General features: G+C 47.9%; 3 protein-coding genes and 2 non-coding genes across 5 annotated transcripts in view; 2 read left to right on the top strand and 3 right to left on the bottom strand.

Annotated features, from left to right (window-relative positions):
• Nucleotides 1–1,475, top strand: part of mllt3 (MLLT3 super elongation complex subunit) — a 22,384-nt gene extending 20,909 nt beyond the window's left edge. The window contains 3 exon segments of the mRNA XM_056576181.1: nt 453–460; nt 643–883; nt 1,343–1,475. Coding sequence (XP_056432156.1) covers nt 453–460; nt 643–883; nt 1,343–1,474 — 381 coding nt within the window. The 3' untranslated portion in view covers nt 1,475.
• Nucleotides 1,476–6,726: 5,251 nt separating this feature from the next.
• Nucleotides 6,727–8,157, bottom strand: LOC130370207 (histone H2A.Z). Its single transcript, XM_056575926.1, has 5 exons — nt 8,048–8,157; nt 7,672–7,749; nt 7,349–7,462; nt 7,104–7,233; nt 6,727–7,013 (listed from the first exon to the last, which is right to left on the bottom strand). The coding sequence occupies exons 1-5, from the start codon at nt 8,048–8,050 to the stop codon at nt 6,952–6,954; spliced, it is 387 nt and encodes a 128-aa protein (XP_056431901.1). The 5' UTR covers nt 8,051–8,157; the 3' UTR covers nt 6,727–6,951.
• A 1,747-nt stretch (nt 8,158–9,904) lies between these two features.
• On the top strand, nt 9,905–25,901 carry LOC130370214 (SH3 domain and tetratricopeptide repeat-containing protein 1). Its single transcript, XM_056575933.1, is given in 23 exon segments — nt 9,905–10,460; nt 10,819–10,890; nt 12,342–12,472; nt 12,945–13,050; nt 13,201–13,344; nt 14,972–15,170; nt 15,537–15,613; nt 16,181–16,376; nt 16,764–16,894; nt 17,293–17,334; nt 17,784–18,016; nt 18,019–18,730; nt 18,733–18,912; nt 18,915–19,019; nt 19,022–19,180; nt 19,406–19,546; nt 20,084–20,305; nt 20,889–21,069; nt 21,799–21,949; nt 22,504–22,626; nt 23,163–23,313; nt 23,934–24,130; nt 24,749–25,901. Coding segments are annotated over 23 exon segments (3,966 nt in total). The 5' UTR covers nt 9,905–10,381; the 3' UTR covers nt 24,983–25,901.
• On the bottom strand, nt 13,955–14,028 carry trnan-guu (transfer RNA asparagine (anticodon GUU)). Its single transcript has one exon. It is a non-coding gene; the product is annotated as a tRNA-Asn (tRNA).
• On the bottom strand, nt 14,410–14,482 carry trnak-cuu (transfer RNA lysine (anticodon CUU)). Its single transcript has one exon. It is a non-coding gene; the product is annotated as a tRNA-Lys (tRNA).
• Nucleotides 25,902–26,509: the final 608 nt, after the last annotated feature.

Raw genomic sequence — 26,509 nt, 5'->3', positions numbered from 1 at the left:
AATGCAGAAATAAGCACAGCTTCTCTGATGGTTTTCGTCATCGTGACTTGGGATCTGATTGGATAAATGAGATTGAAGACCTGTTGAGAAAGATGGTTTCGGCCCATCTAACGTTGTCATTTGTTCTGATGAATGCAAGAGGGAGCAGAAAACGGGCCTGTTCACTGGATCAAAGGAAGTGGGCTGTGATCAAACCACTGAGTCACCGGTCTCGCATGAGTGGGGACTTTGACGAACATGTCGTCTTCTTTGTTCCTCTCGTCGAGACGTTTATAATCAGTCAGCGACGTGACCGAGCGTCCCATCAACATCAAACAATACCAACTGTCACAGTGTGATCGGCGTACCGCTTATTATATGCGTCCAAATAACAGCTACGTTGGTGTTTGTCTTTGGCGTGTCGTTTGGTGTGGCTGAAACACTGTGTCGCCCCACCTTGTCTGTTAAACCAGACTCAACAGCAAGTCGCTCTCTATTGCCTGTTCCCCCTGTTAAGAGCAGACTCAACCTTCCCTAGATTAGCTTCTCCCCCTTCCCTGGTAGACTAGACTTTAACAGCAGGTTTATTCTCCGTAATTCCACCTGTTCGCCCAGCCCTGTCGGGACAAACGCAGAATAATGTTTTATAACTTTCACGACCAGAGTAGAGAAGTCCTATAAGAAGCAAGCGAGAACACCAAGCCAGGTGCCTCGGCGCAATTCAACACGAATCAATTCCATTTCTCTGTTGGCTCGCGCTACAAATGTGAGCCAAGGTGACGGATGTGCTTGTGGGCTTCAAACCCTGGTGGCTAACTTGTGTCTCCCCCAGACGTATCTGGACGAGCTGGTGGATCTGCACAGGAGACTGATGACGCTAAGAGAGGGCCAGATACTGCAGCAGGTGAGCCCCGATCCAACTTTATCGATAGAGGGCTACCCACGCAACAGTAGCCGTGGAAACAACACAACCGGAACTAAGGATGAACATTTTTAATCTGGTCGCAATGTTGAATTAATCTCTGCGTTGATTTACGGTGATATTTACGATTATAGATGAGTACATGGTGTCTCGTCCATTTTTCCCCCGGTAGGTAGGTTTAACGTATTTAACTGTCAGGACTTCTTATATCTACAAAAGAATGGGTGCAGAATTTAAAGTAGAAACCCAACCTCTAGTCCTTTCTGTCGCCTCATTATCTTCCTCTCTCCAACCCGCTCTCGCTCGCTCGCTCTCTCTTTCTCCCTCTCTCCCTCTCCCCCTCCCTCTTTCTGCCTCTCGTTCCCTCACACTCTCTCGCTCGCTCTCCAAACCTCTCTCTCCCTCTCCCCCCCCCCCCCCCCCCCCCCCCCTGGCCTCCAGATCGTGAACCTCATCGAGGAGACGGGCCACTTTCACATCACCAACACTACTTTTGACTTTGACCTCTGCTCACTGGACAGGAGCACCGTGCGGAAGCTCCAGAGCTACCTGGACGCCTCCGGTCTGTCCTGAAGCCCCCCCCCCCCCCCCACACACACACCCCCCCGCCCCTCCTCCTTCTGAACTTTATGAATAAACTTGAACTTTAACTTGCAGTGTAACCCCCCCCCCCCCCCCCCCCCCATCCATACCACCACTGGGTCGAGTCGCTCTCTGTGGCATTAATGGGTTAGGGACCCCCCCCCCACACTCAAGATGGGGGGAGGTCTGACCCGCAAAAGGACCAGAGAGACCCCGCTGCCCTGTCGACCAGGAGATCACCCAGAATGCCTTGGTATATTGAGAAGAAAATAATGATTTGTTGTTTTGGAGGGGGAGGCGGGGCCTGTGTTGCTCTTAGTGAATGTGCATATTGTTACCATGTTTGTATCATACTTTTTTTTTTTTTTCCCCAACCTGGGGGGGAGGGGTATGCATTGTGATAAATGCATGGTCAACACTGCCTTATGATGCTGTAAGTCTTATTTATTGAATTTGATTTGCAGGTGTGTGTGTGTGTGTGTGTGTGTGTGTGTGTGTGTGTGTGTGTGTGTGTGTGTGTGTGTGTGTGTGTGTGTGTGTGTGTGTGTGTGTGTGTGTGTGTGTGTGTTAAAAGGAGAGTTAAAAAAAACAAAACGCAGTGAGACTTGTGTTAGCACTTCACCACCGGCATTTTCTTTGAATCTGTATGACTGATGAGCGGATGGACGTCCCACTCCATTGGCAGTCAAATGTCCTAATAAATTCATTTGCATTCTGCCTTTCCTACACCTGTGTTCTATTCAATCAGGGGAGTCTGCAGGCAGCGCCTCAGTTGTCACTGGGAACATAAAGGGCTTTCTGTTCTGCTCTGAAACAGAATATCAAATTCACCTTGGAAGATATAATCTAGAAAATGTTGTGATGCTGACGATCCACTTCAAAATAGCATGAGCTGAGAAGTGTTTACGCATAGTGCGCTACAAGACTGCAAAACGTGAGGGATTAACCATCTTCTTGCCTTTAGTGTGTGTGTGTGTCAGGACGATTCAATATTGTTTATTGGCAAGCGAAGCGATCCCAATACAACCCAGGGAAGTTGTAAATGTCTCTGGCCGCTGGGTCGATAAAACACATTTAGTCTTTTATCACATTGTTACATTTTGCGTGCATTCATTCCACCAAAAGGGCATTTATTTAGGGAATCTGCTTCACTTGACTGCTTCGTACATTCTGCCTGAAGAGGAAAATACTGGTCGATCTTTCCAGAGGAAAGTCCTTTTTTATTTTTTCGTCTAGTGATCTTTTGTATTGTAAGGACATACAATAAATTTTCTGTGAGATGTGCACACATTTTGTTCTGATTCTCAAGTCGTCTCAACAGATGAATATAAGTTGGCACCAGCCAGGACAGAGAATTTGACGGTTCAATGAGAGAGATACTTTGTTGTGCATCAAAGATAACTGTTATCCGGAGACGTTCCGGTTTTGTGTTCTGACAAACTACAAGGATTCAGATGAGTGAGTTCCTGAAGCTATTTTGCAATGAGGAAACAACGTTCTTTAAGCATCTGGGAGAGTTCATACATTTTCAGCTTGATGAAGGGAAGCAGTGTGCCAAAGTAGGGGTGAAAGGTGAACGTGAATTAATTAAGAAGGGAGGAACATAGAGGGTATGAAAACCTTAAGTATTCAAAATGCACTAATGAACAGAAAGACGTGCAATACAAACAAACTTTGATAGGAGTTCTTACAAATTTAGTTGACTATTTAATCTAATTTATATATTTCAAAATGACGTTATAAAAAACAAGTTTGTGTGTATGTGTCTGTATAAGTGAATATTTAAGTTCTTGCAAACATGAAACTTTAAATCTTTGAAGAAATGTTAACATTCATTTAAGAAATCATAGGGACTGAATGACTAAATGATTGACTAATTTATGACTGAATGTGTGGATTGGGGTGCTTGATGGATTAGTATGGGTGGGATTGTGAATGGATATGGCTGGGTGAGGGTGGATGAAAGGATGCCAGGCATAGACTAGTCAGAGGTTTTAAAGAACCTCTTGTGATAGGTATTTATATCATATACGTTTTTAATTAACAATGTCTATTATACTACGTATAATAAACATAAATCAAAATCTCCTGAGGCTTCTGTCTGACAGAAACCCACAGACAGACAGATATATGTCAACTTGTCTGAGATGTAGGAGGGGACTATTAAAATGATATCGAATAATTATATCCAACACAATATGATAGATCATAACAGTACGGTATCATAATACTTGTATAGTAAGGCCCGTTCCTATTAAGAAATGCATCACCCCGATATTTCAGGCCGTTTCCATGGTGACAGACAGCAACCTGCTCTGCGGTGTCCAGGGGTCGGTACAGGAAGTGACGTCAAGGACAACTAAACCCCTCCACCCCTTGTTGTGTATTGGTTAGGGTTGGACGACTCCCTCTATAGGTCAAACACGTGCTATTGCATGCATCTCCTCTGATTGGCTGAAAAAGTTAACAGGTCACCTGCAGTATGAAGTATACAATGCAATCTAATGCACACTTTTAGAGGCGGGGACACAAGGCTGTGGAGAAAAAGAGATTACGGAGTTTGAGGCTAGGGTGGTCTTGTCTCTGGGACGGGGGTGAGAAGAGAGGGTGCATGTTACGGACCACGACATCTAAAAAGTTCTTCCAAAAAATATGGAGAGAGAAAGAAAGAGAGAGCAAGTAGTGTTTGGGATGTTTTTTTATTCATTTATTAACTTCGACCGGCGAGGCACAGAGACATTAATCGTCGCCCTGGCCCTGTGCCATCTTTATGGAAACCAACGTTGGGAGGTAGGCTACTACACTAATCCGGCCAGGCACCATGCACAAACAGCAGGTGGTGGACCCCGTCGGTCCGTGGGTCCCTCAAGGTCAACAGCAACGCCTCGAGTTAATGACAATTTAGACTCTAACCTTATTTTGAACCAATAACATTGTATATTGTGAAGCACAAATTAAAATATGAGCCGACATTTTTTAAACGTTATCTAGGATCCAGGAGCCCTACTATTGCTTAGCACAATTTATGTCTGTGTGTGTGTCTGGGGGGGGGCACAGAGCCTGGGCCGGACACCAACAACCGCAGGGGGGGGGGGGGGGTGTCGCTTGTTTCCGGTTTCGATAGGAGATATTGTACCAAGAAAAACGAATTTGCGCGGCTGGATGAAACTTTGAGATAGGGATTGTAATCGGTGTATTTCGGAAGTAGCAAGTCGTATGGAGGATGATTAGGGCCACACGTGATTTCTGAGTTTAAAGTCAGTATTCAGAGATTCTGAATTCTGACTTTAATCTCAGAATTCTGAGTTTAAAGAATTAAAAATAAATGATCACATGTTGCCCTAATCCTCTCCCGTGCAGCAGTCTACACGGTGTGTGATTATTTGATACATTAGACACACATTTTTTGACAGTTGACTACTGCTGACTAATCAAGAACCGGTGGATAAAACACCCCGTTCTACCACATCTCAGCTCTTCTGCCTTCAGACTTTGGATATGAATCCTACTTCCGATTCGTGAGAGTTGACACGAAAAAGAAATGGCTTTGCAATTATTCCGTTTTCTAGGGGTCTTCTGTCGGCTCCTACTTGGAACTGTGGGGGTTGGCAGTCAAACACATGTTAGCCTTTCATGGAAATCAAGATCAAGCGATGTAAACCAGTCTACGTATCAAACACACTTCAAACAAACGACACCAAGGCCGACAAGCCCCCGTCGATTCACCCTAGGATGATTGTGTGTGTGTGTGTGTGTGTGTGTGGTGTGTGTGTGTGGTGTGTGTGTGTGTGTGTGTGTGTTGTGTGTGTGGTCCGTGGTGTTTGGCACTAAAAGCAACCTCCCCAGCACCACACACACATTCTGTGTCCCCTCTCCACCCCCAATGATACTGGGCGGGCCAGCAAACCGTGACCTCCGCCAGGCCCTGTCTGTGTGAATCTGTACACTCACACACACACACACACACACACACACACACACACACACACACAAACACAGATAACACAGACCCCCGCACACACACCCACACATAGACAACACACGGATACAAACACACACACACACACACATGCAGAAAAAAAACCCGACACACACTACACACGCATGTTGGAAAGCACCAAAGATGGGTTTGACATTTCAGTTCAACGTGTCGAAAAAAAGTGTCGAAGCAGACTTTAAGTCGGAGATCAACCCAAACAAGGATTACAGGCGCGGCCCGGCACGGCCGCTGCCCGCATTGTGTCCCTTCTTATAGTTTAGCCATGTGTGATGGCCCCTCCGTGCGCCCGGCCTGCCCCGCTATTCATCTGCTTTGACTGGAACCACCTGCCAGCAAGACAGACAGAGGAGGAAACCCCCACCTCGCAGTCGGCGGTGGTGCTCTACTTTGCAGTGTTCTCGAGTTCACTCGGCATTTGATTGGGGGTGATTAGTGGGTGCTTGTGTTGGATAAGGTTGAAGTATGTCATGTGTCAAATCATTGTGAAGAAGTAAAAAAGTTTTTTTTTTTTCTAAAATGCATCTGGGAATTGGGTACAGTCTTCCCCTGACCTATGATTCAAATACTTGATCTAATGTTTGTATAGCCTAGTTAAAAGTTATACAAGTAGGCCAATAGTTTCTTTACTTTCATATTAAGACCTAAAGCTAATTTCTCACTCCACATAATTGTAAACTGATATTAAACACTTACTATGGGTGATAGAATGCAACATTGAAAAATATTTATTGGCGTTGTTTTATTAGGCCAAAGAATTGACCTGCGGGCGTTTAGAGTTTAGTGACCCCTAGCGGTAGGTCGGTTGAACGCCATGCCTTAAGAAATAAGTGCTGTAGCGTCCCCTATTGACAATCTCAAGACAAACGGCTTGCATTTAGCAAACATTGTCCGGCTAATAGTAAATGAATAGCGATTTAGTGCTGTCCTAATCATTGTCTATCAACTCATTCTTGCTTGTCAAATTGGTATTCTGACGGTACAGTAACTAGTCCGGGTATCAATTAATCCGACTACACAGGAACCAGTGTGGTCAGACGTAAATAGTTGCTAGACAATAATCGTTTCCAAGATTAACTTTGAATGAAGGTTTTGGAACGTGTATCAAGTGAATTGGTGGTTAAATCAGTCAGAATATACCCTTAAGAGAACACATGTAATAGCCTGGCCACTTTCAAATGTATCAATTGTTGCAGCAGGCTGCATTTCCCAGTCATATTTCCCCAGAAAGGAGCAAATGCTTCAATTACAGGCATATGAACTTTATTAAAACTTCACCACAGACATAAATTGATAAAATAATAAGAGGCCCATAACAATCTCGGCTTCTTTGAAGCCACATTAATGACAACCCAGGTGAGTAAATACAAGCTATACCATACAATTATGCCTACATTATACTAAGCTAATACATTGAACATGTGATGCCGATTTCATGTCCTGAGATGGAACAACTCAAAGACACTTCAGTTTATACAGTCTTCTGTTGTCCTTTCTTTCCAATGAGCGACTTGTGGATGTGGGGGATGACACCTGAAACAAAATATTGTATAAGTGCCAAAATAAAAAAACACAACAGAATCACTTTATTGTCACTTTGCAGCGAGTTTCTCTCCAACTTACCACCGCCGGCGATTGTCGCTTTGATGAGCGAATCAAGCTCCTCATCTCCTCGGATGGCGAGCTGCAAATGACGTGGGGTGATACGCTTCACCTTGAGATCTTTAGAAGCATTACCCGCCAACTCCAGCACCTAAAACAAAACGCATGCATGTTAACATCAGGACATTGCATGTGTGCAGTCTGGCTCTGTGTGGGTTGCGGTGTGTGGGTTGCGGTGTGTGCGTTGGTGTGTATGGGGGCGCTACCTCAGCTGTGAGGTACTCAAGGATGGCTGCACTGTAGACGGCGGCGGTGGCGCCCACCCTGCCGTGGCTTGTCGTTCTGGTCTTCAGATGCCTGTGGATACGACCGACTGGAAACTGGACAAAGAGAAAAAAAACAAGAGTAGAATCAACATCTACAGGAGCGCTGAGCCGACGACAGATGGCAGGAGACAAAAGGGTTAGCAGGCCGGATGGAGAGGGTCGACAGGCGGTAGCAGTGACCGGGTTTTGAGCCCGCCAATCGGTACGGCTTTATACTGAGGGGGTAACCCGGTGAATGAATTTATCCGCGTGTGTTGACAAACCTGCAAGCCCGCCCTCTGGGAGCGCGAAATAGCCTTTGTCTTGGTCTTCCCGGAGTCCTTTCCTGCCTTTCCGCCTGCCTATGAAACACCGCACAAGAGCCAGGGAAAGACTTTTAGTTTTCACTCAGACATACGGAGAACCAGGAGAAATTAGAGAGAGTGGCGCGTTTGCGCCGCCACGCAAACGCGGTATCGCATGTAACCGTAACATAGCATGTCGAGTTAGCATGTCGAGTTAGCAAGCTAGGCTACCAAACTGCTAACTAAGCAAACATTACGCTATTCAATGACCCAAGTTATTTAAAGGAACAGGAACTTGAGTGTATTACGGGTTATTGACAATTTGTACTACAAATTATTTGTTGCGGAAACTCACCATTGTTATATTTTTAGCAGTGGTTAATAACGCTTGAGTGTTGAGTCCAAAGGGCGCCGTCGACTACTTAGTTTCAAATGCACCGCCCGCCTACCGGCGATGGTTTTTATAGAAGTGAGCTCCATCCGGGTCACTGCGGCAGGCGGCTCGCCAATCCAGTCTCGTGTTTTCTGTTTCGGAGCAGCGTTAGCCAATCACAGAGTGAGATTTTCGTTGTGCGGGAAAATCGCTCCATGCATTTTTGGACGTTGTTATTGTTTATATGCAGTTTGCAAGGCACATATTTTAAGGCTAACTTCAGATAACTGTCATTATATAGTTCAGTATTAAATTGTACTTTCACTGATGTGAACATGTTGACCATCAATTCTGGGTCTACTATCAGTTCGTATATGAATGCCATCACAATATTTAGAAATAACTAAATGAGTTGTGATATAGGAATCCTTAATGGTAATGTAATATTGCTCAGTAATAAAGGATGAAGTGAACCGAAGTTTCTAAATTAAATGGGTCAGAGAATTAAGGTTTACAACATTCTCTCTCTCACTCTCTCTCTCTCTCTCTCTCTCTCTCTCTCTCTCTCTCTCTCTCTCTCTCTCTCTCTCTCTCTCTCTCTCTCTCTCTCTCTCTCTCTCTCTCTCTCTCTCTCTCTCTCTGAATTGATTTCAGATTTGGTTTACATGAAAGCTTACATTGAACACATGCATTGTTTAAATTTAATCACAATCCCACAGTAAATATTAAAGTTACCATGACATGATGTTTCATTCCGATGACTTTCTCTGTAATCCTGAAATAATTCCCTTTGTTTATTTCCCTGCGTGATGATAGCTGAAGTAGCTAGTTGCGTAACCAAAACACAGTTAGAACTTATGAAAGGTTATGAATGTATAATTCATAATTCATAAACCATATTTCGAGTTGACTTCAACTGGGTAAACACTCGCCTTCATGACTTAATTTACTCCACTTTTATAATAATAATACACTGTAAAAGGAGAGTTGTAAAAGGAGTAAGGGGGGGGGGGGGGTATTTAGTAATCGCTTTGTTCCCATTCACAAACAGAGTGGATGACTATACCCAGACCGATTGGGATACTGTTCCCACCCCAGACCACCCCATGTGGCTATCGAAAAGCACAGAGCCCAATTCGTCATGCATAGGCCTAAGTATCCATGAGAAAGGTGAGGACCCAGCCCAATAGCCATGCAGATTAGCAGCAGATCTGTCTCAGCAATTACTCATTGTCTGACAATGAACACGACAGGGTATACAAGTGCTGCACAATTATATATTTATGTAAGACACACAAGAGGCAATAATAAATTATTTATATACAGCCCGATAAACTTTGTGTTTGGGGTGTGTGTGTGTGTGCGTGTGCGTGTGCGTGTGCGTGTGCGTGCGTGTGTGTGTGTGTGTGTGTGTGTGTGTGTGTGTGTGTGTGTGTGCGTGTGTGCGTGTGTGTGTGTGCGTGTTGGGTTGCGTGTGCGTGTGTGTGTGGATCTAGAAAGGGGGTTCCAGGCAAGTCTTGTCCTATTCCGTGACCACCGAAACTGCAGATTCTTTCGAAACCCCAGAACACGAAAACACCACATGAGGGAAGGAAGTGCTGAGTATGTCCATGGAAGATGTGCACGCACACGCAGGCACACACACACACACACACACACACACACACACACACACACACACACACACACACACACACACACACACACACACACACACACACACACACACGCACACCACACACACACACACACACACACACACACACACACACACGCGTGCGCGCACACGAACACGACCCCCTCACATAAAGGGTAGGATAAGTTTAGGTCCCTGTCACGTATTCGCTTAAATGCATAAAATATAACTGTTTTTTAATTCATAGAAAACTAACCAGCCAATGACCCCATCACGTTCGCGCTGACATTTGTTTGTTTTTTCAAAAGGAAGAAGTTTATTTGTTCAGTCAGCGATTATTAACCTGGAAGAAGGCGTCATCCACATAGGCGACTATTTTGGTGCGTATTGGGCACTGTCAGTTTGGTGGCTGCAGAGCGCAATCACCAACCGGAGATTTACCTAGACCGATATCCTTTCCGTGGATCCTTGGCACACACACACTGCCTTACTTTTTTTTTGTTTTTAAACTTTATTTTTCTCGCTCTGTACCAATGTTCTGGTCCATTTTGATCGAGAGGAGTTCACTGCCCTCCGGAGACGCGTGACATCGCTGTTAAGACAGTTGACTGCAGATCGCCTCCTCCATGTCGACTACTAAGCCGAGGAACGGTGTTGGGGTCCACCCGGACCGCAGAAACATGCCTGTAGACGACCACCAGAGACACACTGAGCTCCCCATGAGGAGGGGGACGCTGGCCACCCAAAGGAAGACACTCGGTAGGTACTTGGATGTGGAATCAGTACTCTGAAGAGGGTGGGTCAAGTACCGAGGACCGAGACATTTTCTGTCTCGGTCCTGTGTTGTCAACTCTTATTCAATGAATATTTAAGTTACTAGATCAGTGGTATGTCAGTGGTGTTTATAATTGAGCAGTTTATCCTTCTCCGTTTTAAATGTTGATATAAGGGTTGTATTTGCTTTTCATTCAACTTCCTGGGGGTGACAGGGGGAGAGAGACAGTCAGACCAAAACAAAGCTCTGAACAAACACTATGCCCTCCGTCGTCATTTGTTCTCTGTCTATATTTATGTTGCCTATTTATTCATCGGTAAAGACGTGTGTAATATTCCTCAGAGCGCGGTCTCTCCAGGGATACTGGAAGCATGCTGAGGAGCTCCTGCTTAGCCGAGGACAGCTTACCAACAGGTAGGCCTCGTCATTTCTAAAACCTGGAATATAAAATACAAAAATATAGATGCAAACATAGTGCTATTGGGCCTTAAGCAGTCTGCATCATCACTGCTAAAAAAAACATTAAAAGCATTTATTTCCATGTAAGCATACCTTCTTTCTTGATGGGCCTCTATTGTCTTTATATGGCCAGCATGGGTTCACAGAACCTCTGAATTCATTACCACCGCGTACCAAACATGCAAAGCTGCTGGTAAAGCTGCAATGCCAGGAGCACATATTAGCCAATGAGATCCCTCCGTTGTGACAGTACATATGGAGTTCTGGAAAGACAGCACACTGCAACACTTGCGCTGACATACTCATGCTGTTGACAGGGTGTTCCTACAAGCAGGACTCTCTGTTTTAGTTTCGGCCTGATGTCTTGTTAGAATGTGATGGATATTCTTGATCTTGTCAGTGTCACTCAATCTGTTGTGTGATACGATGAGTGAATGAAGTGATCAGCTGATCTCTGCGTAAGATATACCACATATCCAGACTGCCTGTGACATTTAAATTCATAAGTGGACTATCATTTGTCCAAACAAGGTCATTCATGTGCCACTGTGCCAGGTGTCAATAGGGAAGCCTGAATACAATTTCGGCACAGAACACTAATTTGGGGTATTTTCAACGATAAACAAAGACCAAAGGTGATAGCATTAGATAAATACACCTATAAATACACTTGAAAAGCATCTTACAACAAAAGCAGCAACAGCACATCCCAGTATTGTACATTATACACACTACACTTTTAGTGTCACAGGCTTTTATGACACTGCAGCATTTTCACGGAGGTAACAATGAATCATGTGGGAAATCACGTGAGGAGGGTTTCAAACGTTTGATACCTTGAACCTGTACAGTGGCCGCATACCTGAGTTATTCATTAAGCGCGCTGCTCCTTTCACTGTGTCAGATAGTGGCTCCCGGTCCCGGTGGGGTAAGCAAGGTGACCAGCCGACGTCATCTACGACGCTGACTTCAGTCAATGAGCTGGTGTATCATAAAACAAAACATAGGGCCCTCGTCGAGGGAAGGAAATCTTTTTTTTTGTACCCTCACTGGCTCTGATCTCCACGACCACACCTCCCCGTTAAAAGCATATTTACACTGACTTATATACCATAGGTCTATCGGTTATTCAATAAAGTAATACTTTTGTTTATATGAACACCGTTAGTAAACATGAACAGCATTAGTCATTTATTACCAGACAATTTAAAAGTGATAGAACCGTTAGTTAATGCCTTAACTCACGTTAATGAATGGTTGAAGATTGTATCATTATTGTAAAGTGTTACCATTTATTTGAGTAAAGTTGGAACATGACCCCCCTCCCCCGGAAAAAACAAACCATAAACCAAGCGCTCCTTGCTCTGTGTGCTTTGATTGGTGTGACTGCTGTGCTGTGGGCTCAGCTCTGCCCATGCTGCTGACCATGGTGGAGGGCCCCGGCAGACTTCCTGTGGATGAGGACACACAGGAAGTGCTGAGAGGGAAGCTTCGCCTTCTGCAACCTGACAGCCCAGAGGTCATCGCTCTGTTCACGGTACGACCGCGGGGGTGCACGCACACACACACAGATAGAAGCACGCACGCACACACACACACACACACACACACACACACACACACACACACACACACACACACACACACACACACACACACACACACACACACACACACACACAGGCATGCACACACATACACACACAGAAACAAAGCTCCATATGCGCACACATACACACACACACACACACACACACACACACACACACACACACACACACACACACACACACCCAGATGTGCACATAAACACACACATAATCACACACACAGGGACAGCAACATATGCACAGACACTCATATGCCCCGACACAAACATTTTCGTTTACAGACACCAGGCATAGACGCAAATACAGTTAATGTATTGCATGTAAATAATGACCAAGTGAAAAAACCTTTTTCCTACTTCTTAATGTGACTCATTGTCACATATTTTCTCCTCTCTCCAGGAGCTGTCGTCTCACATCCACTCCATTAGCAATGAAGAAAATACGATATTGCTGACGTTCAAAACATTTGAGGAGATATGGAAGTTTACAACATATTACTCATTAGGTAAGAAAAGATTTCCTTCAATCGTAAAAAATTGTTACCTGCTAAATACAATTTTTCTAATACATAATGCCTGATTGAAAAGCTGATACGACTTCTTTATTCTCTTCCCCTCCCCTGCCCTCTCTCTCCTCGGTCCTTGGTGACGGTCAGGCTTTCTGGACCAGTGCATGGAGAGTCTCTTATTCGACCAGAAGTTCTGGATCCAGTCCCTGGACCGGGACGACCTGGGCATCGAGGTGTCAGTGCCTGAGGACTCCCTTCATCTCATGGTCAAAGGTCTCCTGATGCAGGAAGGTGGGTAGAGGAGACGCACACTCCCATTGGACAAGGCTCTGACTAATTCCTGACACCCAACACTCTTTTGACGCGTTATAATGCAGTATTGATAGCGTACTACTATCTACTAAATTCCCCACTGATAAATCACATATGATTTAAATCCTAGGGCCCCCTCCCTTTCAGTCCCCCCTGAATAATCTCCTTTCACCCCTTAACCTCATCTCTGAGCGTATGTAATCTCCTGGGTTCTGGAAGGGGGACAGGGGGGGAGCCACCCTTAAGAACAAGCTTTCCTCTCCCTGTGCCCCCTTAAATGTCGATTGGTAGAAAAATAGCAAGATATGGCTTTTAAGAAGAAAACAATTTCCATGTTATGATCGTAAGACAAGTTGAAATGGATCATATCTAAGCTCCTAAATACTTCCAATTCCTAGAGAGCACTTTAGCCAGCTAGCTCTTCTTTCAGACACTCCGTACTCAAGTCAACGGGAGTACATGGTTGGGCAGGAAACGACTCAGCCGTTCTATCAAATCTACTCTTGGAAACACCGCATTTTTACACCTAACAAAGGTCAAAGATTTGGGCCGTTGCTTAGCTTGACCTAGTGTTCAGTAAAAGGTAGCTCGTCCCTGGGTGGGCTTGAACCACCAACCTTTCGATTAACAGTCGAACGCGCTAACCAATTGCGCCACAGAGACCTGCATCTGTATCCACATGAGTCTTGTAAAATCAGAACATGTCTGCATGTCAGCTATGGCTAACTTCGCAACAAATTAATCTCACTCAACCATTGAAACAGTCAATGGCAATGAGATTGTATTATACCCTGGTATGCTAGATTACCATCTAAGGAGAATAACCATGCTTTCAAAGTCATGTTATATTGCTTATTCGTCCTTTCAAATTATCAACACTTTTATGGTTTGCCGCCACAAACCGTAGTTGCAGTTTATTGTCAATCTGTCTAGCTGACTCCATATCAATGCAAAATGTGGCAGCTCGATCACGCAACCTGCTGACATTTAGTGTGGCTCTATGATCGAACAGAACCAAGAACGGGCTAGGTTAAAAAGACATAGCGCCCAACGTGGGGCTCGAACCCACGACCCTGAGATTAAGAGTCTCATGCTCTACCGACTGAGCTAGCCGGGCATACAACATACGATACCAGACAACATAAAAAAAAAATACACAAAAAAAAAAACCTGTGCGTTAAATCACCTGGACTCTGGTTCTGGTTGTACCCAAATACACAAACCACAAGGAGGGAACACATCATGGAAGAGAGACACAGGCAGAATCAACCAGCACTGACCCAACAGACAGCAGTTAAGGAATTTAAGTACTAAGGAACACAGGAAGGAACACAGGTGTGTTCCTTATTGTTATACCTGAATTAGTTATCCACACAGGCTAACGAGAGGCCCTTCATGGAGGCTGGGTCAGGGGTAGGTTATTGGATGCTTCTGGTCCCAATATAGTGCACTCTCTTCTATAAACTAAAATTGCACATTCACATTTTTATCAAATCAAAGCTTCTGTTCAGTCAAAATAAATCAATTACAGAGGGTATTTCAAAGGAGTAATAACGTAAAGTAGGGTTAATAAAGTACCGCTGTGTGTTCCTCCCGGCTCTGACAGGCTCCTTCTTCGCCAGCTGCTCCTCCAACCAGATCTTTGACAGCTCCACCTGCGGGGGGGACCTGTACCTGGAGCAGGGGGACGTGGCCCAGTTCGAGCCCCCCATCCTGGGCTCGGGCTGGAGCGTGCTGTCCCTGAACGACGGAGCCAGGGGGACCACACAGAAACCCGCACTGGAGCCCCTCCTCCCTTTCTATCAGTACGTGTAGTGTGTAGTGTGTAGTGTGTAGTGTGTGTGTGTGTGTGTGTGTGTGTGTGTGTGTGTGTGTGTGTGTGTGTGTGTGTGTGTGTGTGTGTGTGTGTGTGTGTGTGTGTGTGTGTGTGCTATTTTCTAACAACCAATACAAAATTCAAAATTCTTACAAAAATAGTAAGACGTAGTAATTGTAAGACTCACTCTAGTACCAGAAAAGTGTATCAACTTCAGTGTGGAAGATGAGATTGTGGTTTAAAGGTGGACATTGCAGCAAAATCTAAATAAGTTAACATTTATAGCTCCGGAATTGTAACCATGGTTGACACCGAGTGGATGTTTTCTACCCCCCCCCCCCCCCCCCTCCCACAGATGGTTTCTTAAGTCCTGCCCTGAGAACGTTCTGGTGGGCGGTGGGAAGCCGGTCTGCAACTTTCCCCTTCGCTTCGGTAGGTGGGGTCGCAAAGATAACACCTTGTTGTTCATACCCAACCATACCTTTTTGTTCGATACACGCAATGTTACCTGGCCCAGAGCCACTTCATACACACGAGTGCACACACTGACCCCCGCATTGAGCGTCCCACTTGACAAGTTATATATCGCAAGTGTTGAAACTTGGATGGCTGTAGGGACTGACACATGGGGAAAGAGAGGAATAGCGTCATCCTGAAGGTTGGGCTTGGCTATACAAGTAGAAGATCTACAATGTCTTAGGATGCCTGGTGGCTCCATCAACTCCTCCACTAGCAATCCACAGATTGTGTGACGTAGAGGCCTCTCCATCCTGACAAACAATGTTAACCAAATCCTGAGTGCTATCAACTCCATGAGGAGAGGCAGAGTGGAACAGAAAAAAGAGTTTAGACCAACTATAATCGCAGAAGAAGAAGGAAATCACAGCAACCGGACCTCCATTACTTTGTACAGGTTGTCCCTCTCTACCTTCTCCACCCCCCCCTCACATCTCTCTCTCTCTCTCCGTCCTGGGCCTGTTCCCCCCTCCTCCCCCACAGCCCGGGGGACCTGTCGGGCCCTCTCAGAGTACCACGGCCAGGGCCCGGACGAGCTCAGCCTGGCGGCCGGGGAGCGCGTCGTCGTGGTGGGGCGCCTGGTGTCCGGGTTCGAGTGGTTCCTGGGGAGGGCGGAGGCCACGGGAGCACTGGGGTTGGTGCAGACGGCCCTGGTGGAGCCGACGGATAACCTTTGTGAGTAAGTGTTGATCTCGAACGGGGATTACGTCTGCATGGATTCAGGCCTGGAAACACAGGGAGATGTTTTTATTATTTTGAATGTTTTTTGCAGTGCTTGTCTTTGCCTTTGAAATCATTGAAAGTGTGAATGGTTCCCGACACACTTTTGTGCGTTAAGTATTTCCTAAACGTAATTTAATCCAGATAATGGAGTAATTAAAAAAAACAATGAGCTCACCCAATTGCAGGGTTTAAATAGGACTTAAGTAATGTTGGCCTAAAAGGACATTTCCAACAAAAGGCACGTGAAAGAAAGTCATTCAACGCCAGATTTCCGACAACACCTATACTGAATAAGTGTTCTCGGGTATATACAAAACAACGTTTTAAAATGTCATATTTACAGGTCAACAGATATCTACTTGGACGCAGAGGAAAGGAGCTTCTTCTGCTTCAAAGAGGAGTCCATCATCCAGGAGACCACCGCGTTGCTGAAGAAGAACTCTCAGAGTGACATCGGCTACGTCTTCAAACTTGGTAGGACGGAAATCCCCCTGATATGATGTGAAACTAAACTGTGAGGGGTTTTTAACACGAGCAACTGTAAGCGACATTGAAAGCAGAACTTAAAGGGGTAACCACCCAAATCAAACCACAACCTCCCAAAATAAATGATTGCACCTGTTTCTGGCCCTCTGTGTGGGAGCAGGCGCTGTTTTCATGATCAACAATGATTGGAATAACCTGTTTTCTACCATCGGCTGATTTAAGTGCTCTTTAATTATATTGGCTGCTAGAAAGCCGAGTCGTTTTCAGATTACGTTAACATTTAGTTTGCCTAAAAGCATATTTAAAACATGTTCCTTGATACTTTAAAGAGTAAAAAAATAACTTTGAATGACCCAATAATTATTTTTATGCTTCCATCTTCTCAGATTTGATTCCCCAGCAAGATGGTGTGAAATTGGCCAAACAAAGTAAGTCTTGTTTCCCTTGCTGCTTCTCTGTGCTTATCTGGTGTTTCAATATCTTCATATAAAATGCCCCTCTATTATCCGAGGTCTCCGAGGGGCCAAACTGACAGACCCGAACCAAAATTGTCTCTGGACATTTCTTTCAATAAATGCTATCCTAATAGACTGAGGTCAAAATGGCAGAAAGACCATCATTGAACAACAGCGGTAAAATAATGGTATCTGACCTGGAACCAATTTGCCATAATAAGATGTGGGCCCTAACTCGTACAGGTCATAGGTCGGGGGTCTGGGATCCTAGGGTTCAGGTAAACCTGTCGACCTCTACTTCATAGCATAGGATAAGAATAGAATAGACTTTATTTGTCATTATGCAGTAGATTCAGTAATAGTAGTAAATGAAAATCATATTCCATTATCAAGTTACACAGTCTAACCCCCGTCAACGACAGGAAGTTCACTGGAGCATGTCGACGCGGACGCTCGCCTGGAGTTAAAAGCCAACATGGAGAGGATCCTGGCGCCATGCCGGGCGCCATTACCCCACCGCGGGACGCAGAGTGAAACCGGAGCGCCGCTGACCCCGTCCTTCGGGCTCCGCCCCCCTCGCCCCCTCCCGAGGCGCCGTGCTTCACGGTCCACGCGCCCGTCGAAGGAACCCCGGACGGCGAGCTCTTCACCCCCCTCCTCTCCTTCCTGGAGGGCGCCCCCTACAGGCGGGAGTTCGCCGTCCTCTACGGCGCCACCGCCGACCTCCTCTCCTCCTCGCTCTTCGCGGGCCACGCCGACGAAGACGCGCTGGTCGCCTTCCTGAGTGTCGCCAGGGAGACGGCCCGCAAGCGCCGGCTCCACTGGGCCCAGAGCCGCGCGTGCTTCCTGCTGGGCCTGCAGTGCGCCGGGAGGTCAAAGTTCAGCCAGGCGCGGGTGTACCTGGAGGAGGCGCTCGCCGTGCCCAAGGAGGCCTTCGCCGACGTGAGGCTGCTGGCCGCGCTCTACGCCAACCTGGCCCACATCCACCTCCTCCAGAAGAACGCCGAGAAGTACGTCGCCGCGGCGGAGCGCCTGGCGGCCGCCGCCATGGCCCTGCCGGAGTGCGTGGCGAGCGCCAAGGACCACGTCGCGGCGCTCCAGTACGCCCTGAGGAAGGCGGTGCTCACTCGGAACAAGATGGCGGAGGCGCGCGCTTGCTTCGTGCTCGCCAAGTGTCACCGTCTCCGGGGCGAGGACGAGGCCGCCCTGCCCTACGTGGAGAGGCTCCTGGAGCTGTCGGCGGCGGCGGCGGCGGAGGAGGGGGGGTCCGACGGCGTCCCCCCCAGCCGCGTGTGCCTCGGCCTGGGGAGGATCTACGGCGCGCTGGGCCGGCCCCTCCTCAGCGTGTGTGCGGCGAGGAGGGCGGCTCGGAGCCCGCCGCCACGCTGGGCGACTGCCTGGGCGCGCTGGCGCTGGTGCTGGAGAGACGGGACGAGGTCTCGTGGCTGGGGGGCGGGGAGGGGGCGCTCCCGTGTCACGCCGTGACGTACCTACGCCGCGCCCTGGCGTTGGGCGAGGGGCCGAGGGGCGGCGGCGGGGAGAGGAGGGGGGGAGACACGCGCTGAGTCACGCGCTCACGCTCTGCCTCTCCGGGCTGCTCCAGAGGCACGGGATGGACGGCCACGCCGTCCGCGTCGTGCGCGCGCCTTCGTCGACCGCCGGCGCCGCGCCCCGGGCCTGGCCGCGGGGGAGGGCCGCAGCACCCTGGTGTGGCTGGCCTGGCTCTGCATCCGCGACGGGCAGGAGGACGCCGCGCTGGACGTGCTGGACGCCATCATGCAGTCCCCCCCGTCGGAGCACGGCGCCACCCCTCAGGACGGTCGGTCTTTGTCGTCCACTTTGATTTTGGTTCCGTTTGGTTGAAATTGTTTATTGTTTTTCTTTTTTTTTGCATTTTTTGCGTCAAAGATGTGAAACGACTGTTCTCGAAATTGTGTATTTGAGTTTAGTGCAATTAGCCACGTCTTGTGCTTTATACAAATCAAACAATATTTGACTGAGGAAAAAAAAATCGTAAACTAATACCCTGGATGTGCACGTGAAGGCCTGGTCCTCAACATGCGAGGCATCGCGCTGCGGCGCCAGGGCAACCTGCAGAGGGCAGCAGAGAGCTACCGGGCGGCCGACGACATCTGCGAGGAGTTCGACGACATGTCCAACTGGGCCGTGTGTCAGGCCAACTTCGGTACACCTTCCCATGCTTACGTTTGTGTGTTCTTATCGAGAGCGAGGCATATACGCCCGTGTGTTAACGGTAGATAAGAATCACTGACGATATGTTGTTTGCATGACCTTAAGACCTCTAAAGAAGAAAAGGTTTTATTAGCTGTGTTCTTGTGGCAATAATGAGCCCATATCTTTATGTACATATTAAGTTCCATTTTGCAGATATGGCCAACCTTGAAGATTTTGACACAGACACAGACACAGGCACACACACACACACGCACGTACGCAGGCACACACACACACACACACACACACACACCACACAACACCACACACACACACACACACACACACACACACACACCACACACACACACACACACACACACACACACACACACAGATAGACAGACAGGCACTTAAACACTAACTATCACCATCATCGCGTTAGCAGCAAGACATGTCATCACGTAAAACATCCAACCATCCCAACAGCTGCTCTGCGACTCTTTCTGCCTCCGCCGATCCATCCCTTTTTTTTCATCCTCCACAGGGCTGTTGTGTCTGAAGGCCGGGGCGAAGACCCTGGCGGAGAGGCACCTGACCCGGGCCCTGGAGCTCTTCTCTGGCCTGGAGCAGGAGGGGCCGGGGCTGCAGCTGGTGCACGTGCTGCTGGAGCTGGGGCGGCACTACCTGGAGCAGGGCCGGCTGCGCTACGGCCAGGGCTGCCTCGAGTGGGCTCTGCTGCTGGCCATCAAGGCCGGCCTGGCCGACTGTACGTGTGTTAAAGTCCTGGGGTCCTCCAGCTGGGCTTCTCAGGGCTTAGTTATGGTTCCACGTCGACGCAACACAATGACCCCAGTCGCCTCGATTGCAGTCGGGAACCTGTTTTGGTTCTGCGTCGGGTTTCGGTGAGCGGACCAATCACAGCCCCCGCTGCTGCGTCGGGCCGCGCCTCGACGCAAGGTTACAATTTTTTGGGAGGCTCACGTCAGGCCCTTGCGGTGGACGCAAGGGGGGTCCGCAAGGACGTAAGGGGTCTGTAAGCCCCTTGCGTTGTGTCGACGTGGAACCATAACTAAGCCTTTACTGAAGCACACCTTCTCTGCCTTCGGATGGTTTAATAGATAGGGAGCGGTAGATAGGGAGTTTCTGACTACAGGTCTTGGAAATACATGATAAATGCTTGCAAGAGATAGACAGTATGATGGTTAGTCATCAAGTTGTCACACTTTATAATAACGTTTAGTCGTAGCAGGTCAATCAAAAGTCTTGTGACTGGATTGGTATTAAAAAGTGTTGCCCATTAAGTTAGTCAGCTGACTCAGTAGAGTGATGTCTTTTTGTTTCCCCGACAGGCCATCTCACAGCCACGCAGCAGCTGTGCCGTCTGTACGGAGAGGTCCACCCCGACCAGGCGCGGTGCATCGTCTACAATGAACACCAGCTCCCCCTGCTGGCCGCCCGGGGGGACCGCAGCCGTGAGGGGGACGTTCTGCAGGCCATCAGCGAGCAGTACCTTTCTCTGGGCACAGCTAAGTATGTGTGTGTTATTTTAGTGTGTGTGCGCGTGTGTGTGTGCGTGTTCTCATTTCGTCTTAGCCAAACATCCAAAATATGTTGGGTGCTCTTGATGTTGATAATGAAAGTGTGCCAAGATCAAGACGTAATTAAAAAAGGGATGATTAATGAAATCAATTAATCCAGATATTGCATAACATCATACATCATAGAATGGAATTCAAGATATTTCTCCCCCTTGTCTGCCAACCAGTGTCCCCTCCAACTTCTGTAAAACATGAAGTTGTCCACTCCAATATAAATAACAGGCATGAACTTGGCGGGTTATACCTCTATGCCTCTTTTCAGAGTAACGGCCTAAAACGGACTCATGTATCATGAGCCGCTATTAACGGCTGTGTGTCTGTCACAGCAGATCGTTTGGTAAACGTTGGTGATATTATCGTTGTGGACTTCTTCGACTTCCCTCATGTATGTGCGGCAGCTGTTCAGGAGACAGAGCGGGTTGGAACTGGTAACCGGAAGGTTGCTAGTTCGATCCCGTTTCTCTAGAGTGTCGAGGTGTCCCTGCGCGAGACACCTCACCCTGACTGCTCCCGACGAGCTGGCGGTCGCCCTGCGCGGTTGACTCCGCCGTCGGCGTGCGAACGAAGGGTTGTGATTCGCTCTGGATAAAACCGTCAGCAAAATCCCCTTAATGTAAATGTGTGAGTCGCCATGTTTTTATTATGTACTGACGTCGTTCAGGGCGTACCGGGTGGCGCTGGACTGCACCAAGAGGAGCCTGGGTATCTTCATCGACCTGGGCCAGCGCGAGCAGGAGGCCTACGCGTGGCTTCAGGCGGGGAAGATCTACCACATGCTGGGCCAGAAGGAGCTGGTGGACCTGTACATACAGGTCGGTTCAAAGGCAACTTTATTCAAAGTGCGCTTAAAGGACGAAACAGGAGGTCAGGACGGTAAAACAACGCCACAGGAAGTGGGGATGATGGATGATATCAGTGAGGTAGGGGCTCTAGCTCAGCTCTTTATAGCTAGCAGAGGTTGGAGAGATATCAAGAAGCTTAAGGCGGGCCTGTTGGATAGTGAAACATGCATTTGTCAATGATGAGCAATACCACAATTTGTTAATTCGATTTCTATTGCAAGAAAATGACAGATTTTATCTGGTATTTTGTTTTTTTTCTGACCCGTTTTTCCTGCGAAAATGTCCTACAGTAACTTCCAGATAATCTGAAGACATAGCTATAAGAACATCGTTAATTAAGGAGGGGTTATGAGCTAAGAAGAGTTTAGGAGATAACTTTTCTTAACTTAAAAAAAATAAGCCAAGCAGTGCTTCTAAAAAAAGAAACCCGTCTAAAGGTTAACCCCGACACACCCACCTCCTTTTATGGCCTCCTTGTGACCTTCCTGTGGTCCTCCTCTGTGTTTGTGTGATCCTGGTCCCAGGTGGCCCAGGACGTGGGCCTGATCACAGGGGACACCGGCTTCGTCCTGGCTCTCCTGGAGGCGGCCGGGGACGTCTTCCACAACAGCTCCCAGGACCGAGACAAGGCCGTCTGCTTCTACCGGGTATGGCGCCCGCCTGGGCACGTGAATGTGTTCCGGTCGCTGGCGGTTACCACAGTGTGTAAACCCCATTGGAGCCAGGAATAGCACTTTTTGCGGGATTAAAGGATGATCGGTTGACATTTTAATTAACAAAAAAACAATCTAGTTTTCTAAGGAACAACAAGCTTCGAGCTAACTAGCAATACAGGTTTAAACAGGGTGTGTGTGTGTGTGTGTGTGTGTGTGTGTGTGTGTGTGTGTGTGTGTGTGTGTGTGTGTGTGTGTGTGTGTGTGTGTGTGTTGTGTGCGTGCGTGTGTGCGTGCGTGCGTGCGTGCGCGCGCGCGCGTGCGTGCGTGTGTGTGTGTGTGTTTGAAAAAGGGTTTTTGTGTTTTCCCAGTTCAGAAAAAACACCACTTAACTTAATCAAACCATAATCACCCTCCTCAACGGCTGAGCTCGTTACCATAGTAACACAGGAGGCGCCACTACCAGCCCCTCCTCTCTCGGGGACCAGAGAGTGTTGACGGGTGCGTGGTGTCGCCCCGCCGTCCCTCAGGACCGCGCCCTGCCCATCGCCCTGAAGACGGGCAGCGAGGCCAGTCGTCTCCGGCTCTGCCACAAGCTGGTGGACCTGCTGCTCAGCCTCCGTCGCCACGACGACGCCGTGGAGTTCGCCCAGACCGCGCTGGACATCAGCATCACTCTGGGTGAGCGGAGCGCGTGGTCGCACTTTGATAATGCTTGTGATGATGAGGCTACAACAAGCGACACTTACTATTGATTATGGTTCAAGCTAGGGTAGGCAATATGGAGAAGTATGCAAGAGTTTTTGAAAGTTCTTCGATTTTGAAAGTTTCCAACTGAAATAATCCCATCCGTCACTTCCGGCCTTCCTCCAAGGTCACCCCCCCCATAAACATGTGGCTAGCTCGCTAGCTTTAGCGATAGGTCTGCCCGGCCTTATGAGCAATGCACTCACGCACAGGAAGAATGATAGCACAGGCTTATTATGGGCCTGCGACAGCGGCAGTGTTTTAAATATTTTTTTTCAAAGCAAAGAGAATTACAACAATATGACAAAAAACGCTTCTTAAATACATTGTCTACCCTAGCTTTAAATAAAATGTAAATAACACACACACGGTAACACTCATACACACATAAGAGATACCCTGAAGGCACCTTGCATGGGGGAGAGGGTTTCCAGCGGGGAATCAAACCCTAAACCCATGGCACCGAAACATCCAATTCAAGTTGTGAGAAATCAGTTTTAAGGTAAAAAAAAAAAGAAAAACCCCCTCCCCCAAACCCCCTCCCCCAATCCCAGAGGAGCGTCTGAGCGAGAGGGTGGCGTACCACCGCCTGGCCACCATCTACCAGCACCTGGGCCAGTGGGAGCTGGCCGAGCACCACTACCTGAAGGCCCTGGCCCTCTGCCCGGCGCCCCTGCAGTTCGACGAGGAGACCCTGTACTACGCCAGGGTGTACCAGACGCTGGGCGACATCATCTTCTACGACCTGAAGGTGACGGAGGGGGGGGTTCGTTGTTTCTTTTTGGGGTGGTGTTATATGCGTCTGAAAAAACAAAACGCAACTGTGAAATGGAATGATTGTTTTTTTGGGGGGGGGGGGGGGGGGGGGGGGGGGGGGGGGGGGGGGGGGGGGGGGGGGTTGGGGGGGGGGGGGGGGGGGGGGGGGGGGGGGGGGGGGGGGGGGGGTATATTGCTCCACCCTGCTTTGCTACGCCCAAGTTCATTCTCATTGGCCGCTCCACCTCTGACCTCCGATCCCCGGGGACTTTACACCAAAGAGGAGGAAAGTTCCACTGTTTATTTATTGTGTGTGTGTGTGTGTGTGTGTGTGTGTGTGTGTGTGTGTGTGTGTGTGTGGGTGTGTGTGTTGTGTGTTGTGTGTGTGGGGTGTGTTTGGGTGTGTGGTGTGTGTGTGTGTGTGTGTGTGTGTGTGTGTGTGTGTGGTGTGTGTGTGTGTGTGTGTGTGTGGAAGTGAATGAAGTATTGCTGACAGATTCAGAACCCAGACCCTCCCCTCATCCACAAAAACACTTTACACTTTCGATGTCCTCAAACACCGCAACCTTTAACCCCCTCCTGGACCTCTGTTTGACCTTTGACCCCCCCGAAGGACCCCCACGACGCGGCCGGCTACTACCACCTGGCGCTGGCGGCCGCCATGGACCTGGGCAACAAGCGCGCGCAGCTGCGTCTGTGCACGCGGCTCGCCACCATCTACCACAACTACCTGGTGGACCGCCGGCTGTCGCTGTGCTTCTACCAGCGGGCGCGCGCCTTCGCCACCGAGCTCAACGTGCGCCGGGTGGACATCTCGGCGTCGCGGCGCCAGATCTCGCGCCGGTGATGGCGAGGGGTGTGATGTGCGGCCCGCCACCGGGAGCTAATCATTTTTTCGTACGTATGGATGGCGCCTTTTTCGCCTCTGATTCGCCTCTGATTGGTTAGAAGGGCTCTCCTCCGATTGGTTATGGTTAGGGTTAGGGTTGGAGTTAGTGTTAGGGATTTCACTGACCCTAACCCTAAACCTAACCATAAGCCTAACCCTAACCCTAAACTACCCCAAACAGCTAAGACTAATCGAAGCATGATCTAAAGGAGAGCCCTTCTGACCAATCAGAGGCAAAAAAGGCGGTACTTACCCCTACCCTCCTACGAAAAAAGGATTGGCCTGCGGGGACATGCAGAAATCGCGCGTGTTGTTGTGATACTGCAGTGTTCTTTTTGGATGTTAGTGATTTTTTCCGGTCTGTAACGGTGAAGTGATGGAGGAGTTGAAATGTGGCTGTTTGAATGTGTGTTCTTGTCTTCTGTTCAATTTATAATGGTTTATAATGCATCAAATATGAATCAAAACAATCAGGTTATGGGCCGCGAGATATTGGCTGTCAGTGATTACTTCATTCAGTCATCATTGCAAGCTGTGCAGGGGAGGAACATGAACAACTTGTGGCACTTTAAAAGAGCAACCTAACTCAAAACGGTTTGGTTTGTTAATCCTGCAACTCACATCCAGGAATACAATTCTAAAAGAAAAAAACTGGATTCGTGTTTAACAACTTTTCAACATGTCAACACGTCAATGTAAATGTTTGTTAAATTGAGTTCAAATCTTACTGAACGTTGAAACGATGATTTTTGTTGTTGTGTGTACACTGATAATAAAAAAAAAAGAGCTGACCAGTGAATCAAAGTCAAAGAGTTACATCTTTGAATGGAGAAAAACAGAACGGGTCACTGCAGAAACCAAACATTAACTACAGCCTGCAATGATAGATGAAGATGTGGAACCAAGTGGAGGGAGAGAGAGAGAGACCGAGAGAGGGCGAGAGGGAGTAGGAGAGAGAGAGAGAGAGAGAGAGAGAGAGAGAGAGAGAGAGAGAGAGAGAGAGAGAGATATGAGATAGGAGAGAGAGAGAGAGAGAGGAAGCGAGAGTGAGAGGAGAGAGAGAGAGGAGAGAGCGAGAGGAGAGAGAGAGAAGAGAGAGAGAGAGATCTAGAGCGAGAGAGAGATATGTTTCCAGATGGAGGTATAGACTGAGTGAGAGAGATGGTAAAAATGCAGCAGACCGTAATAAATTGGATACCGTTTTGTGGTTTTTGGCTCCCTGATCTCAACAAATTCTCACCAGATTGAGGAAAATATGCGCGTGTGTGTGGGTCCATTTTTGCGCAATTTATGTCTACATGACAGCTCAATGATGTATGCACTGTTGATATGTTATTACTCCTCCACAATTTCAACACCCTATACCTGAAATGACCACAAATTATTTTCAATTTACTCCTCTGCGTCAAACTATTCCTAATAACTCTGTTTCTGTTTTTCTATTTTGTTCACGGTTATTGCACACAAACTTCCGCATCATTAGCC

Source organism: Gadus chalcogrammus, chromosome 17 (genome assembly GCF_026213295.1).
Source record: "Gadus chalcogrammus isolate NIFS_2021 chromosome 17, NIFS_Gcha_1.0, whole genome shotgun sequence".
Classification (NCBI taxonomy): domain Eukaryota; kingdom Metazoa; phylum Chordata; class Actinopteri; order Gadiformes; family Gadidae; genus Gadus; species Gadus chalcogrammus.
The sequence above is the reverse complement of the archived record's forward strand: the minus strand, read 5'-3'. Positions and strand labels throughout refer to the sequence as shown.